The 18,315-nt window shown below is 40.2% G+C and overlaps 1 protein-coding gene across 1 annotated transcript in view; it reads right to left on the bottom strand.

Moving 5' to 3' along the window:
* Window positions 1-200: 200 nt before the first annotated feature.
* The window catches only part of ermp1 (endoplasmic reticulum metallopeptidase 1), a 42,591-nt gene continuing 24,476 nt past the window's right edge, over window positions 201-18,315 (bottom strand). The window contains exons 10-15 of the mRNA XM_067983634.1: window positions 10,505-10,695; window positions 9,355-9,507; window positions 7,800-7,999; window positions 6,269-6,384; window positions 4,349-4,512; window positions 201-2,147 (exon numbers count right to left, since the gene is read on the bottom strand). Coding sequence (XP_067839735.1) covers window positions 1,980-2,147; window positions 4,349-4,512; window positions 6,269-6,384; window positions 7,800-7,999; window positions 9,355-9,507; window positions 10,505-10,695 — 992 coding nt within the window. The 3' untranslated portion in view covers window positions 201-1,979. The remainder of the gene's footprint in view (window positions 2,148-4,348; window positions 4,513-6,268; window positions 6,385-7,799; window positions 8,000-9,354; window positions 9,508-10,504; window positions 10,696-18,315) is intronic.

Here is an 18,315-nt window from a genome sequence, read left to right on the forward strand (position 1 = left end):
CAGTCAAGATTCATCTCAAACCTAGAAGCCATTTACTGTTGCTTTTAGCTCATGGCTCCCTGTGTTTTGATGCAACTCTACTGTATTAATTTGAGGAGTATTAATTTGAAGTTAGTCTGCACAAGTCATTTGGGGTCATAACTCTTGCATATTAAATTGAGGGATTTTTTTTTTATAAAGGGGATTATGATGCTATACAGTGTTTTCAAAAAGTGTTTTATTTTCTAATATAGTCAATGACACCTTAATACATTCTTGAACAATTTCACCATCTTTGCAATATAAAAATAATGAATTCAATTCCAGTGTTCCTATACATTAAAACTACATTAAAGATTACTGAAACAAATCAAAAGTAAACCTAGAAACCAGATTTAACAAAACCACATAAAAATTGGAAGTCATTAACACCATTTTAATCGCTGTAGTTTTTGTTCCACTTTAAACTAACAGGTTCCTGTTAATTGTAAAACACTTGATTCAGACCTGAAAGAGAAATCAGTGCAAAAGAAATTTCATTTTGAAAATATCATTGGCAGTAACTTCATTAACCCCCCCACTCAGAAACTGCAATGCAAACTACCAAAACTGTGCTCAGTGTAAAATTAGTGTACAGCATTATGTTAAGGAGCTCCCAGCATAAAACAGGAATAGCAAAACAAACTGGTGCTACTGTGCATCTGTACTTTGGTTTTACAATGATTCATATGTTGCTGTATTCTTTCAAGAAAGCATTCCTCCAGACCATGCAGGGATCTAACTAAGCTGACCTTTTAGGGAATTTGCATTATATCCACCCTAAAATAAATATACTTCCACTGCACCATGCAGAACGGTAGACAGAATCCAAGCAGTCCAGCTGCCTGGTGTTGAGACAGTCGCCATTCTGGAGGAGTACCTCGCCCTTGTTGCTTGCAGCTAATGAATTTGACTATCTCCAGCAACAGTGACTGAAAATATAGTTTGTTCACTCTGCCCAGCTCAGGAAGGAAGGGGATGATTGGGAGAGGAAAAGAACAAAGAGCTACTCCTACAAGATAACACCTTATGCTGGCACAGAAAGAAATAATTACATTAGGTGTAGGTACTGAATGGCTTTAGAATTTTACTAGCAGTGAACAATTAGCACAAGTTTGAGTCACAGATCTAAAACCACCACAAGCAGTTACTAGTGTTCCTGCAATCAGCAGTGTTGAAATTAACAGACATCACAGGCAATCTTTTGATAATTCTGGGACAACCCAAATCTCCCTGGAAACAATTAGCTGAAAATATTCCAGTTCATTATTTGATACATAGGCCCTTATGTTGCAAGTCCTCTGCATGTCATCAGAGAGAGAGAAACCAGAGGTAGATGACTGATTTGTTCATATTCACACCACCTAACTTTATACTAATTCTTAAACAAAACCTAAGTTTTTAATGTTCAAACATCCTTATTATGCAGCATGAAAACCAAGGACACACAGTTAACACAAAATACTTGTGTGTGTCTGTACACTAATGCATCTGTGATCTTCACAAGAAATGAGGATCCCTGGGGTCCAACAAGGCCAGGGCATTAAATGGCCAGCTGTGGGGAAAGAGCCACCTGCATGCACTGCTGCTCAGTGAGACAAAGCGCACTCAGTCTATGACCATTTTAGTGACATCAAAATAATCAATGTACATAGCTGAGTACACGCAATCCTAGCACCAGTTTGATTTTCACACAAACAAAACTTTTCTCAACACCAGTCTCACTGACTATTACACTGAGCAACCTTAAATCTATTATTTTTGTCAACATCAAATTATGTATTTACTGACATCTTACAGTCCCTCATTCATTTATAAGACATTGCTTTACCCTTATAGGTGAATATGCACCACCTTAGAGGATACCATGGGAGTACATTCACTTTGTCCTATCTCATACCCAGTCATGCCATACTTTATTCAAATGGAATACACACAGTATCAGTTATTTAATGTGAGTGTTAGAAGACGAACAGGTTGTAAGTGCTGGACCAGCTCGATATAAAGCACCATTCTGGAAATCTCTTTTCTAGAGCAATCAGTTCTGCCATCCTTTGATCTTCTCCAAATAAATGATGAGAAGCTACAGCAATAACAATCATACTATCATCAGGTGTCGAGTCAAGAGTCTGAAAAACACAATGCGGTAAAGGGAATGAATATTGGAGGTTATGAAATTACTGGATTATTTTATTTATCATTAACCAAATCAAAAATACTTCAATACATTAAGAAATTGTACAGACTCATTAATCGAATTCTTTGTGTTGAAGAACTCTACACAAAGTTTAATACTGCGTACAATAATATCCTCCATTTTGGACATCAGACTTCAAACATTTCTGGTTCTGTTGAACAAACCCACTTATTGTTTTTCTGATGAATTACCAATGTATTTTCATAATTCACATACACCATACTTACCTAGACTAGGCCCACCTGCTATTACAATAAATATTTTTCCTGGTAATCTGCTAGTGCCTGGTAATAATCCTGTGACACAGGAGCTGATGGTGTGTGCTACATACCTTTATGCACTGCACTTTAGTTCACAGTTAAACAAAGGATGTTTATAAATAGTCTGGATTTTAAATAAAGGGTAATAATACCTAGCAACCAGCAAATTAACAACATTGTTTTGCTCACACTGAAAACATTCTAGAGCCTTTCTCTCATGTTTAACAACATCACAACCCCTAAATTGAATTACTCACTATGTACCAGGCAAATCAGAGCCCTTCCGTGTCCTAACGCATATTCAGCAAGTGGTGGTTAACTGCATCTGAACTTCTGCATACAAGGGAATATTCCACAAGCAGGCTTATTATTTGATAAATAGCTATGGTTAATGATCATATTTTCTGGTCAGCAGAAAGGGTCTGAGTAAAATTCCTTTGAATAGAGCATTACCTCCAGCTTGTAAATTTGTGTTTGCATTGAATAATTTTGTTATATGAAAATTGATCACTGTCCACACAGATCAGTGAAAAGTATTACCAGGGTACTGGCCTCTTCCAACAGTAAGTTTTACTGTTCTGGAATCTGCTATTACCTGTTCTTCAGCTTTCCAGTATATTGGCATGTGCCAACCCCAAACAAATATTTTTGAAGCTAGGATTTTAATTTTGCGTAACACACAGTAACAGTAAAACTGAAGGTGTTGGACCAGAACAAAATCTTTGTATTGAAACAGCAATCAGCCACACCCAATCCCACTCGGATTAAATGTCCACTTTATACTACAAGGATGCATTCAACATCAGTCATGTCATTGGGTTGGCCCAATAAATAAGATGATGCTTTTGCATAAGAATCAATACCCTCCTTGTCCAGGGATATTTCTAGGCAACTTGACGAAAACTGGCACGGAGGTCAGATCTGCCATTATGGGTCATAGGAGAGCTGATTGACTAGGTGACAGTCAGAAAGGCCACCATGAACCAACTTCACATCTGCATGAACGTGGAGCAGGCAGTTTTCTCAGTTAAATCCAGCCCGCAGCATAAACTGAGCAAATTTGGTAGCATGGGAATTATGGAACCATTTCAGCAATAAAAAAAAAACTACCAGTACAAAAAAACACAGTAAGAAGAATTTGGGCCAAAGTAATAAGGATTTGCAAATCAGCACCCCAAATAACTGCTAACAAAAGCAGAGACGAGCGCGGAACTGATCCATACAAACTAAGAAAGCTCCAGATTTTATACCCAGTCTATGGGGTTCTACCATGTGCCTGAGCTAGAATGAACTAGAGAGAAAATAAAATAAGCTAACCTTCCACCTCTCATTGCTATCTAGTGGCAGGATGATGCCCTTCAGTTGACAGTCTGTCAACACTCAGTGACTAGGTTTGCTTGGTTAAAAAACAATCTTTTGGGTGAGGTACTGGAGGGCCAGTGACACCATAACTAAACACATGGTATCAACTGCAAGAGTAGAGTGGTAGAGGAAAAAAAATAACCTGATATATAAGGCCAAGTGCACCCTAGAAAACTGTTGCACAATTTGAACATAAAAGCAACAAGAAGTTACTGTGGAATGGGAAGAAAGGCGGAAAATGTGATCTTAAGTCCATTCACTGCAACGTAATTTCAAAGCACACAAAAGAAAACGCAATTTATATTAAAACCACAGGATTTCAGTTCAAGTGTATGGGTTTCTATCTGAAGTAATTCTGATCCAAAGTCAGGTCGAATCAGAGCTCATCTACATCAATGCAGCCGAACTGATGCCATTGCTTATGTAGCATTAAGCCCTATGCTTTTTCCAGTTCTTTTAATTCATACTGAAAAGACAAAAGCATGCAGGCTAGTGGGATAAATTGGTTTACCTGGATCTCCAACCAAAATTGCCACGGTGGAGCCTGCAATCCATGGGAATAGAAAACAAAATAATCCCGATGACTTCTGTATAAGGAAGTCCCATCCCCAATAGACCAGCTGGATATGTAAGACCCTTCAAGTGGCCGAATGTACAGTGTCATGTGACTGGGACCTACACAAAAGGGAAAAGGTACACTCAGAGGCATGATCAGAACACAGTATCTGGTTAATAGTCACATAACTACAATGTATAATATTTAAATAGGATTATTGAACACATAAATGCTGTCTTCCAATACTCTCCCTTCCCACTTTGCTTTTTACACAAGAACGGTTGTGCAGATTTAACATCTTCACCTTCACCAGCAACTACTCAAAAGCAACATTTAAAGTACCCATCAGGATATTAAAACAAATATCTGGGTTACAATTTTATATTCCTTACGACAAAAGAAGAGCAGAAACAAAACCATGTGACTCAGATCTTTCACACAAGCAATTCAACTAAATTAGGTGAAGCTTTACAAAAAAAAACCTGAAAATATTTTGATAATCACGGTCATAAGGAAGTATGCAAAAATGCAGTGCACAGGTCAGCCAGGGAGTGGTGTTGTACAACAGGCTAAAATTTATGGAGATAGCAGGGATAGGCACCTTACACATTACTACCATCACATCGGGCCAGATTTTGCTCTAAAAGTAACGGCGAACCTAACAGCGCTCACCGTTACTTCAGTGCAAATTGTACAGCGACCGTAAATCCGGAAGTTGCTGTACCAGATGCCCTGCTCCTCTAGAAGCTTCGCAAGAAGGAGATCTCGCCGGCTGATTCACCGTTAAAATGACTGCAACAGCGCGAAGTTCATCTACTGCCCTAATGGAAACTAAGTAATCTCACCAGAAAAAGGTATGTCAAGTTTTTTTTTTAAGCAAACTTTTAACGGGTGTGGTAATTCTTAACAACTGCCAAACAACCTCTGGCACTGAAAATTCACATCTTAAATTGTTGTTGTACATTTTTTTTAAAAACTTTTTTTTGTCTCTTTTGTCTGTCTTTTAATTCAGTATTTCTTACCCTCTCTGTATTTCGCTTTCTGTAACTGTTTTGACATTGAATTCACTATTCCAACTTACACTTCCTGGTTCTGACTGCGCAGCTTATTAACATGCTACAATCTGATTGATTATAAGGATACACAGTTGCTTGCCCCATTCACACGGGTCCAGATGCCCGAGAGAGGGCACCGCGCTGGATTAAGGGCCTCATGAGAGGAACTTGCCGTGCAAAAGCCCATGAAATGTCAATGGGCAAGTCCAAGTCTAACAAACAGCAGGTGGTGTTCGTTCTCCACTCTCAGGAAAATCCGGCCCATTAAGTTCGCAAGTTAAAAATATAAAAATAAGTGGTTATTACTTGATCTAACAGTTTGTTTCAGGAAAACTGTGACGGTGAACAGTTTTTAAATTAAAACATCTGAAGTTACACCTACTGGTAACTGGTCACAGCCACACACACACACAAAATAGTACAGTAACAAAGTACACTGAGAAACCTAGGTGAAGGCCCAGGGATCATAGTGCAGGGCACAACTAAAGATTAAGGAAGTGGTGAAGATTAGGTGATGCCAAGCTTGGATTTTAAATCAAAATGCAAAATACGGCTGATGCTGGAAATCAAATAAAAACAGAAAATGCTGAAAACACACAGCAGGTCAGACAGCATCTGTGGAGCGAGAAACAGAGTTAACATTTCAAGTCAATCACCTTTCATCATTCTTGGATTTTAAATGTTTGTTCCTTTCTGTTGTTCCTATTTTTGTTAAATGCAGAACTTTTACGAACACTAGTGATCTGCCAGAGATAACAGCTTATATTAAAAAAATTAGGTTGTCCTTGATGCAGAAACTAAAATTCAGTAGTTGTCATACCTGTCACCTCAAAGGTCAATTTCATAGCCTCTGAAGGCATCTTATGCTTGGAAATCAGTTTGAAAGCAACAGGAGTCTTGGGTGAAATTTCTGAAGCAGGCAGATACCAGTTTTTCCTAGAAAACAGTAAAAGCCAGTGAACAAACTCAAGAAAATTTGTTCGGAGAATCTGAAAAACAGTTAGATAGCCTTACCAAAAATAACTGCTGTTGCTTATCATAGGAACAGGAGTAGGCCATTCAGCCCCTCGTACCTGCTCCGCCATTTGATAAGATCATGGCTGATCTGTGATCTAACTCCATATACCTGCCTTTGGCCCATATCCCTTAATACCTTTGGTTGCCAAAAAACTATCTATCTCAGATTTAAAATTAGCAATTGAGCTAGTATCAATTGCCGTTTGCAGAGGAGAGTTCCAAACTTCTACCACCCTTTGTGTGTCGAAATGTTTTCTAATCTCGCTCCTGAAAGATCTGGCTCTAATTTTTAGACTGTGCCCCCTACTCCTAGAATCCCCAACCAGCGGAAATAGTTTCTCTCTATCCACCCTATCTGTTCCCCTTAATATCTTATAAACTTCGATCAGATCACCCCTTAACCTCGAAACTCCAGAGAATACAACCCCTATTTGTGTAATCTCTCCTCGTAACTTAACCCCTGAAGTCAGAGTATCATTCCAGTAAACCTACGCTGCACTCTCTCCAAGGCTAATATGTCCTTCCGAAGGTGCGGTGCCCAGGACGGCTCACAGTACTCCAGGTGCGGTCTAACCAGGGTTTTGTATAGCTGCAGCATAACTTCTGCCCCCTCGTACTCTAGTCCTCTGGATATAAAAGCCAGCATTCCATTAGCCTTATTGATTATTTTCTGCACCTGTTCATGACACTTCAATGATCTATGTACCTGAACCCCTAGGTCCCTTTGGACATCCACTGTTTTTAACTTTTTACCATTTAGAAAGTACCCCGTTCTATCCTTTTTTGATCCAAACTGGATGACCTCACATTTGTCTACATTGAATTCCATTTGCCAGTTTTCCCCATTCACCTAATCTATCAATATCACTTTGTAATTTTATGTTTTCATCTTCACTGCTTACAATGCCACCAATCATTGTGTCATCGGCAAACTTAGATATGAGACTTTCTATGCCTTCATCTAAGTCGTTAATAAATATCGTGAATAATTGAGGCCCCAAGACACATCCCTGCGGGACTCCACTAGTCACATCCTGCTAATGTGAGTACCTACCCATTATCCCGACTCTCAGTCATAATCTTTTTAATACAACGTCACTTTTGCCTGCTCTGTGCCAAGTTAGCTGATCTGTGTGATTGGGTGTTACAGTAGGCCCCTGTGCCGTGACCTGGGGTAAAAATCAGCCACGGTTGCCATTCATGAACCCAAGGCTTGGCTGTGATGCCCCCCATTGTCAAATAATCTCTCACACAAAGAGTGATCAACACACAGCAGCCAGTCGCAACAAGAGCCAACACCTTCAGGAGAGATGGGGAAAGGGGGAAATAGTCACCTGATAAAGCTCTGCACAGGTAGAAACCAAGGGAATCCACAAAAAGGTGCATTCTCGCATGAACTTCTTATTGTATGGTTTATTTCAGGTATATGTGGAGTAACGTGGGACATAAGGGTATAATCAAATCCATTAATCCATATCCCAGAATCTCTCTTGATTATTTCTCCATTAAGATCGTGGAATGTCCTTGTTGTATGCTGAAGTGGAAAGAGGGAGAGAAATGAACACACTGAGCAAGTGAATAAAACGCAGTTGATGTGTCAAAAGTCCAGTTTCACGTCAACTACCATATTACCTAGGGTAACGGCACATTTTCCCCAAACACACCTTCAACATGCCTTCTCATTGTCCAAACATAAAGATAATGTAGTGGAAGTACTAAGTGTATGGTATCAATACCTCACTTCCTTCAGTAAATTTAAAGTGTTCTTGTTAAACTAATTGTACAGGCCTTAAATTTAATGATTATAAAGTTGTATCCTATCCCCTGAACACAAACACTGATTGACTATCATCTATACATTTATTAGTTCACAATTGGACTGGATCTTCTGATCGTTCAAAACGTTGCATTATCCCAAGAAGCAGTACTCTCTGCACCTCGTTGAAAAAAAATCAATTCAACTTGTGGGGGTACATTTTTGTCTTCACCACCTGGCACTAATCTGGAGGAGTGGATCGCCCGCCTATTGTAGATTTTCATTCCATTGCAGGCAGGCGGAAAATCCGCTCCGCCAGATTACCGACCAGGCAGTGAAGACAAAAATTTACCCTGTAAAGCCCACTGATGTGTAAATCATCAGGGATAGTTTAAGGTGGATTTTCCTTTAAATTACCAGCACTCCTACAATATAGAGAGGAGGCTCCTCTGATGCCTTGGTGCTTCCACTCCGTGTCAGTTTTCTCTAACCCGATGTTGCATGCCCAGTGTAAACCATTTTGGGCCGCCATTTTAAATTGTTGCAGCTCAACAAAGTTTAAAGTTTCATGCGCCTCCTTTTCCCCAAAAGGTTAAGTGCATATAGGAGTTAATCCAAAGTCTTATGGGCATGGCATGGGGAGATGCTATAAAACAAATATAAATTTGCTACCTCTTCCCTCCTCCCCAATAGCCAACTTACTAAGTCTGCTTTTCCTGCTAATCTGGAACCAGACAAGTCCAATTGGGATGAATAGGTGCTAAAGAAATTGTCTTTCCAGATGTGTGCAGGTAGTCTCTTCAACTCTAACAATATAATTCAAAACTAAGAGCCCACCAGAAATCCCTTAAGTGCATTAAGAGAAATAAGAGAAACATGTCTAACATGAGCTCACCAATAGCTTAACAGTAAAGGCATTGCAGCACCAGGACAAAGAGGGACTTTGAGGTGCACAAATTGGCTGCTATGTTTCCTACATTACAACAGTGACTACATTTCAAAAATAGTTCATTGGCTGTAAAACGCTATGGAACGTCCTGAGATCCTGAAAGATACTATATAAATACAAGTTTGTTCTTCCTTTCTTTCCTAGACCTAGCAACTATACTTTTAATAATCGGAGCACCTCTTACCTGAAGAAAAACTCGCTTGGGGTGTGGACCAGCGGGGTCAGATGTATATGGAAAAAATGCTCCACTACACACAAAAGTGGCTGAAACCAAAAACACAGTCCCTAATGCCAACAGGGTCCATTTTGTACTTCTGCACAGATAAATCAGACTCACCTAGAATCAGAAGATGTTTAGTGAGTAAACAGTCAAAAACTTAAGACAGCACAATTATCTCAGTTAAAAAGTTATAAAATCCCAATTGAAAATTATAAAAGTCCAGGTAGAGGTAGGGGTGGGGGGGAAAAAAAAGTAATAACCAGGCTGATTTACCACTCCCGATAACTTGCCAGTGCACGTGGACATTGGGCAAGGACAGGATTGGGCTGGACCGTGACGGTCTAACATGGCAAATAATCTGCTGTCATTCACTCTCTAGACTTACATATGGAGAATGTCCACTTGGGAAAGTTACCAGAGGGCTCCCAGCACCCACAGGAGTATTGTAATTTTAACTATTTAATGCCTTCATAAAATATATATTGGTCGTCTTCATAATTGATAGGGGCCGCTTTTGTTTTGGCGATTAGTGACAGTTCAGGTGAGGGGCAGGGAGTAAACTAGAGGGGGATGGGAAATGAATGATGCAGGGAGGAACCCCACCTTCCACCAACCAGTGATCAAACTGAGTAGCAAACAAGTTTATTTAGAGGATATCACAAACAACTGTTCAAATGTATTACAGATGCATTTAAAGGCAAGCTAGATAAGTACATGAGGGGGAAAGGAATAGAAGAATACGTTGATAGGATTAGTAAGGTGGGAGCAGGTTCATGTCGAGCATAAACACCAGCATAGACCTGTTGGGTTGAATGGCCTGTTTCTGTGCTGTAAAATTCAATGTAAAGATCCATTTTACTTTCTTAACTTGTAGTTTACATTATGCAGCAGTGAAAGAGTAAAGACCAGTTTACAAAATGTATGATGCAGTCAAAGCAGAACTTTGGCAGTTGCAAAAGGATGTGAGGAACTCAAATTTTAATTAACACATAACTGTCTCGAAGTATTGTTTATTAACTTTCATTTTAGTTTATCAAAACACAAAGCACTTTACACTTTGCCCCTTCAAACCTCCCCCACATGCACTTGAATGCATTGAAACATGACCACTTACAAAATAAGTAGTTAGAATAATAGTGCACGCTGCAATAATAGAAGCCAGTACAACATCAGGAGGTATTTCAGTACCACTACGACCCAGGATGGGGGTGAACATTTCAAATGCACCCCAGATCAGATACATGGTTAGAAGATGAGGAATGAATAGGCCCAGAAAATAAATTGCTGTCAGCTTCACTGTAGCACCTAGGTCAAACAGAAATAGACAGAAAACCATCAGCATTTCAAATACACCACCTAAGATTTAAAAAACTTTTCTTCCCACAGATTTATCCAGTTTTTGAACAATTTCACACCACACTATTTATTTCAGAGTTTCCATATCTACAGAAATTCCTTGTAGCCTACAGGAAAAGTTAGAAAATAAGGAAATCTCATAACTGAGGGAAAGACACACAAAATTATATGAACATTATCAAGGCAAAAATACAAATCAGCATCTGCAAACTCCAGACAGAATATAAGCTTGGATAAAAAGTTCCCCTGCTGCTCCCAATATACAAACCCAACATAATTTTCCCACATATTTAGAGGGGGGGGGGGGATCACAGGGAAAAATGAGCAGCATACAGGCATACAGGAAAGGTTTAATCATGATACAATTAGCTTTAATTATTGCATATTGTTTTAATATTAGAAAAATAACATGCACTTCCAGACGAGATAACTACTAGTGTTTCACATCATAGGTGTCTGCCTGCACAATAACTCTTGCTGCTTTTTAGTTCCACCTGTTGGGGAAAACACACATCTGCATCTTCAAATTTATTCCAAGTACTAAACACGCTTGCAACGGTCACCCAAACCAACACAATAAGCTTGCCCTGCTTTTTAAGAACATCAACATTGGGTGATGAAACACTGCTGCTTTTCCCAGCGTCAACATCAAGCAGTCCTATATAATGTACAGCCATGACTAGATGCAGAATAAAACAGACTCTAACTTTGTCCCAAATATGTACTCAGTTTAACAGTTTACAATTCACACACCAGCCGTTCTTTGGCCTCTCAGTGAGCTTGCCGATTAGTGGGTAGTTTTGTGCTACAGATTCATCCCCTATAAGACTCGAATCCAGTAGTTAGAAAGAACCCTTGAGGGAGGACTAAGACACTTCCAATCATTCTGGCCTGGATTCTACCTTAGAAATATAGAAAATTTCTGAGGCCTAAGTTCTCCAAGTTCCCCTGTTCCATAGTATCTTAATTGAGCTTCAATTAAAGTTGGTCAGAATTTGCTTACGCCATTATGAGGCGAGAAAGACAAGAACATTGTGAGGAGATGCCAATTCATCAGGGAATGAAGACTAATGAGAAATCCTAAAAGGATGGAAGAAAACCCCTTCACTGCCCAATTGGAGTTGCTGAGGTCGTGCTGCCACCCATAAAAGAGGTCAACACATGCTGTGCGAGTAAAATTGTTGAACTGAGCCAAAAGGATGAGTTTAGAGGAGTCCCCTTGGTCCCCCTCGGAGTTCTTGGTCACAGTTGTGGATCAAAGGAATTTTTAAAAGCTTGATCCAATAATTCGATGTGCATCTTTTTTTTTATTCATTCATAAGATTGGGCATTGCCGGCAAGGCCAACATTTATTGCCCATCCCTAATTGCCCTCGAGAAGGTGGTGATGGTGAGCCGCTTTCTTGAACCGCTGCAGTCCGTGTGGTGAAGGTTCTCCCACAATAGGGAGGACAATTTGAACCCCTTCACCCTCAAAGTTGCAGATTCCAGGACCATGTCAGATCTTTACTTGCATTAGAAAAATGTAAAAGACGGTACAGCTGGGAGCTTTTTAAATCTAACGCAGGTTTGCTTTGCGACATTGTAGCCAGTTTAAAACCAAAGCAGCATGAGGTTATTTCCTCTAGCCACCATCCAAACTTGAACTGAGGCTGGTTCAACCTCTGTTACACGGCATATTTTGTATTTGCTGTAAAGTGGTTTTACCTTACAGAAATGCAAAAATGTGCAGTGTTACATAGGCTACTTGGCCTAGAGAACCCATGTGGTCTTTACAGCATTAACCCTGCCTGAAATCTGGCCAAAGTCATCTCTCTTACTCTCTGCACCTGCATTTTACTTTTACTCTTAAACTAAAGCAGGGACAAAATTGATTTATCCAAATTGCTACAGATGCATTTAGATTAAAATATTAGAATAGAGAACTGGGATTGAAGCAGTCATAGGAACAGGAGTAGGCCATTCAGCCCCTCGAGCCTGTTCCACCATTCAATTGGTTGATCTGTACCTCAACTTCTACCCGCCTATGATCCATATCCCTGGACACCCTTACCTAATAAAAACAAATCTGTAGCTCTCGAATCTAATAAATTTATATTGACCTAGAATTCACAGCCTTTGGGGTGGGGGGGGGGGGGGGGGGAAAGAGAATTCCACATTCCACTACTCTGTGGAAAAAGTGCTTCGTAATTTCACTCCTGAATGATCAAGTGTTAATTTTAATATTGTGCCCCCTTGCTCTGGATTCCCCCACCAGAGGAAATAGCTTCTCTGTATCTACTCTACTGAATTATCATTTTAAACACCTTTTATTCAGCAAGGTGAGAACTTAAGTCTTATCTGCAGATTCAGAAATACAATTAGTTTTTAAAAGAGATAAGTCAGATCAGAAATAGTCATCTGTAATATTGAACATTACTTTTATTACCGTCATTTGGAAAATGTTTCGTAAAAAATGTAACCCATTTTTTAAACTGATCTACTAAAATTAATTTGATTAAATCAGCATAAATTAGCCAACAACTGCAGTCAAATTTCAGTATTTAACATTCAGTACTTTTTTAAAAAATCATATACCTGAAGGTATTTGAGGGCAATGCAGCTTTATTTTTAATGTCACCATTGTTTTTGCTACAAAGATGGGCTCTGCCCTAATATTTCATATCTTATAACAAGTGGTACTGTGCATAAAAGGACCTTGTTTAGTCACATTTTGTTGCAAGAGACCTAATGTCTTAAAACATAAAATTTGGTAATGATTCCAGCCCTACTTACACTTAACTACTGTCATACCTAATCTCTCAATATACATGAGGTGCACTGAATAATGCATTACAGTGCATATAATTAGGCACTATGCCTTCTTCTGAAACTCTGAGCACCCTACACAGGCACATATCACCGCGCCATATGAGCACAGGTGTACATTTTACTTTTGAAGAAATCCAGAACATCCATTGTGTATACAACCTCGAACTTGTACAGTGCTTTTAATGCAGCAAAACATCCCGAGGAATGTCACAGTTCGGTTTAGATCAGAGCAGGTGCCTGAAAGTGCTCTCAGAAACATAGATTTAGAGGAAGCTTTTGAAGGTGGGAGAGTTGCAATGGCATGTGGAGGGGTTTACTGAGAGAATGACTGAAGGCACTGACACTGATGACAAATCAGAGGGACAGGTGACATGCAGTAGACCAGATATGGAGGAGCAAAGGATGCAGCCACAGACAGCGGGGCTGAAGGAGGTTGCACAGGCAGGGAGGAAGCAAGGCCATGGAGGTATTTGAAGATGGGATTTTGAAATCGGTCTGCCAAGGGACAGGGTACCAATAAATATCAGTAAGCATAGGGGCGATGAGTGAGCAGGACAAGATGGGGATTGCGAAGTTCTGAATGAGTTGCACTTCCTGTAGGGTGAAGTTCAGGAGGCCAGCAAGCCGGGCATTGTAAAAGTCAAGTGAGGTGATAGGAAAGGTATGAACGAGGGAAGGCCCGTCGAGAAGAATTTGGGGGCCTTTTACATCACCTTCGTTGGAGCCTAACCCCATACGCCGAGCTTTGTTGCCAGTGAGTTCAATTCCAACATCTGCTATAGACTGCAACTAAATAGAATTTAGCAAACGAGTATTTGTAATTTACATTTAATAAATAAGATTTTTTAAAGTTTATTTAACAGAAAAGTACAGGGATAGCCCGGATTGCAATATTACAATCACTTAATTAACCCTACATAAAATATACGCAACAATTATGAATGATTTTCATAAATTTTAACCGCATATTTCGTATCTATTCAAAAAAACACAATAAATTTAATAAAAACAAGTTGTTGTAATACTTATCAAATTGATTTGCACTCCGTGATGCCAGGGCGACACAGGAACTCACTAAGCCCCACCCACCCAAGCTAACCAAACAATCAGGATTTTTGGAAAACTCTACGCCTTTATTCTTTATCAATCACGTGTTTTTAGTTAGCCAATCCGTGCTGGAAACTGTTCAAGTGGTTTCTCAAATAGTGAGCTTTTAGCTATAAAAGCAAAAAAAGACGGAATTCTGGAGGGTCACAGGCTGTACTCAGTAAATAAACCGAAGTCAAAAATGAAGCGTGTATACAAATAAGGGGCAGAGAAAGGAAAGGAAAAGCAGAGAAAAAATTCAGAGTAAGAAGCAGGGGAAAACAACTTTAGAATCTTTGGGATGGAAGCCAATTCAGTGCAGCAGGAAATCTTCAGAGTCATCAGAGAAGGCAGGGACAGAGAGTGGTGCAATTTCTAGCACATCTCATTCTGGTGCCAATGACAATAAAATGGTGCAGGACCAGTTTTAGCCTTAGATGCTGAAGAAAATGAAAAGTACGGTAATCGTCCTGCTACTAGACTAGATGGCACACAGGAGGAAGAGGAAAAAGATGAACCTGAACCACCTCATGTTTCTGTTGAGAAAATTCTTTCAAGTGCAGGACCCCGTAAAAGAGGATGCCAGAGACAGACTTGTGCGTCAGAACCGGAAAAGAAAATTCCATCCAAAAAGGGCAATCAAAAAGGGAAGCTGTTTCTCTGTGCATTTCTCTCCTACACTGTTCCTAATGGAGAGAAAATTAAACGCGACTGGGCAGCAGTGATGCAGCAGGCGGTTTATTGCATTCCGCGTTGAATTTTCCCACAGGATGCTGCAACTCCAGGTTTTCACCTAACCTTAGCCACATCAATTGGGTGGACTGCAAATCACAGCAGGTACCAGCTGTAGAAACGAATCCCTGAAATGGATGGACGCGAAAAGATTGAAAGGTGATAAAACCATCCACTCATTACTTGACAAAAAATTTTACAAATGAAAGAGAAAAGTGGAAGAAAATTCTTACAACGTATTTTAGATGTCAGTTTGTTTCTTGGAGAACGAAGATTAGCTTTCCATGGCACAAGCTCCAAACTGGGTGGTAAATCCAATGGCAATTTCTTAAGTTTTATTGAATTGTTAGCCAAGTTGACCAGATTTTGCGTGACCATGTTGATTATGTGAAAAGGCACTGACGCAAAATGAAAGACTTAAAGTACATTATTTTCCACCTGAAAGCCTAAATTAATTTATTGAAGAATGCACCTGGCTCATCGTGAAAACAATCCTAAACGAGGTAAAGAGGCCAAGTATTTTTCAATAATCTGATGAAACACCAGACAGCTCTCACAAGGAACAGATAGCACTAGTAATCAGATACATTCATCAAGTACCTGCAGGAGACGGAAAGTCAGGAACGGTTTTTGTGCTTCAGAGACTTTACCAAGAAGACTGGTGAGGAAATAGCTGAGGTAGCTGAACACAGATTAGATTTCAAAATCTGTCGTGGACAGGCTTATGATAATGGAGCCGACATGGCAGGAAAGTACTCTGGAGCGCAGGCAGTGTTTCTTCGACAGAGTGTACGGGCACTTTTTTCTCCTAGTGCAGCACATACCCTGAACCTAGTTGGTGTTGATTCAGCAGAGTCGTCAATTGATTGTATCATGTTCTTTGGGTGTCTTCAGTAATTGTACAATATTTTCAGCGCACGTCCACAAAAGGTGGGAGATTGAGGAAAAAAGTTCCCATTTCACTCCGTTCAAAGTCTGATATACGGTGGTCAGCATATATCGATTGTGTGCATCCTTTCGCCAAGAATCCAAATGGCTTTAAACTAGCATTCAAAGATTTGCTTAAATTCCACAATCAGAATTAATGTTGCTAGCCTCCTCAAATGCCTATCCAAATTTAAAATGTGTTTTACTCCCATCAATTTGGCTAAAAAATCTAATCCCCATTAATGAACGGAATCTATTCCGATTTGCCTTTCTTGGATCCAAAGTGGATTACTTCACACTGCCCTACATTGAAATCTATCTGCCACAGTTTTGCCTACTCACTTAAACTGCCTATGTCCCTTTGTATCTTCCTGCTCCAATCTGCATTACATACTACTCCTCCTAACTTAGTGTCATCTACAAGCTTGGATGTACAACACTCTGTTCCTTCATCCAAGTCATTGGTATATATGGAGAAAAGCTGAGGCCCCAGTACAGGTCCGTGGAGAATATCACTTGTCACATTTCACCAGAGTACATTCCCTTTATCCTTACTCACTGTTTCCTACCTCCCAACACATCATCAACACGTGTCCTAAGGTTGCCTCCAATTCCATGCAATCTCATTTTTGTGCAGAACCTTATCAAAAACACCATTACAAACTGAAAGTCTTAAAATAAATTATATGGAAATTCAGAAACTTTTTTATTCTTCTATTTTCTTTACTGCATGTTAGATCATAGAAAATTTACAGCACAGGAGGCCATTCGGCCCATCGTGTCCGCGCCGGCCAAGAAACGAGCCACCCAGCCTAATCCCACTTTCCTGCATTTGGTCCGTAGCCCTGCTGGTCACGGCTCTTCAGGTGCACATCCAGGTATTTTTTTAATGAATTGAGGGTTTCTGCCTCTACCACCCTCTCAGGCAGTGAGTTCCAGACCCCCCACCTCCCTCTGGGTGAAAACATTTTTCCTCATTTCTGCTCTAATCCTTCTACCAATCACTTTAAATCTATGCCCCCTGATTATTGACCCCTCTGCTAAGGGAAATAGGTACTTCCTATCCACTCTATCTAGCCCCCTCATAATTTTGTACACCTCAATTAAATCACCCCTCAGCCTCCTCTGTTCCAAGGAAAACAACCCCAGCCTATCCAATCTGTTGTCATAGCTAAAATTCTCCAGTCCTGGCAACATCCTCGTAAATCTCCTCTGCACCCTCTCTAGTGCAGTCACATCCTTCCTGTAATGTGGTGACCAGAACTGTGCGCAGTAATCAAGCTGTGGCCTAACTAGTGTTTTATACAGTTCCAGCATAACATCCCTGCTTTTATATTTTATGCCTCAGCTAATAAAGGAAAGCATTCCATATGCCTTCTTGACCACCTTATCTATCTGTCCTGTTACCTTCAGGAATCTGTGGACATGCACTCCAAGGTCCCTCACTTCCTCTACACCACTCAGTATCCTCCCATTTATTGTGTATTCCCTTGCCTTGTTTGCTCTCCCCAAATGCATTACCTCACACTTCTCCGGATTGAACTCCATTTGCCACTTTCCTGCCCATCTGATCAGTCCATTGATATCTTCCTGCAGTCTACAGCTTTCCTCCTCACCATCAACCACACGGCCTATCCTTGTGTCATCCACAAATTTCTTAATCATGCCCCCTATGTTTAAGTCCAAATCGTTAATGTATACCACAAAAAGCAAAGGACCTAGTACCGAGCCCTGCGGCACCCCACTGGAAACAACCTTCCAGTCACAAAAACACCTGTCGACCATTACCCTTTGCTTCCTGCCACTGAGACAATTTTGGATCCAATTTGCCACATTCCCTTGGATCCCATGGGCCTTTACTTTTTTGACCCATCTGCCATGTGGGACCTTGTCAAAAGCCTTGCTAAAATCCACGTAGACTACATCAATTGCGCTACCCTCATCGATCCTCCTTGTCACCTCTTCGAAAAATTCAATCAAGTTAGTCAGACATGACCTCCCCTTAACAAATCCG

The sequence above is a fragment of the Heptranchias perlo genome, chromosome 4 (genome assembly GCF_035084215.1).
Source record: "Heptranchias perlo isolate sHepPer1 chromosome 4, sHepPer1.hap1, whole genome shotgun sequence".
Lineage (NCBI taxonomy): Eukaryota > Metazoa > Chordata > Chondrichthyes > Hexanchiformes > Hexanchidae > Heptranchias > Heptranchias perlo.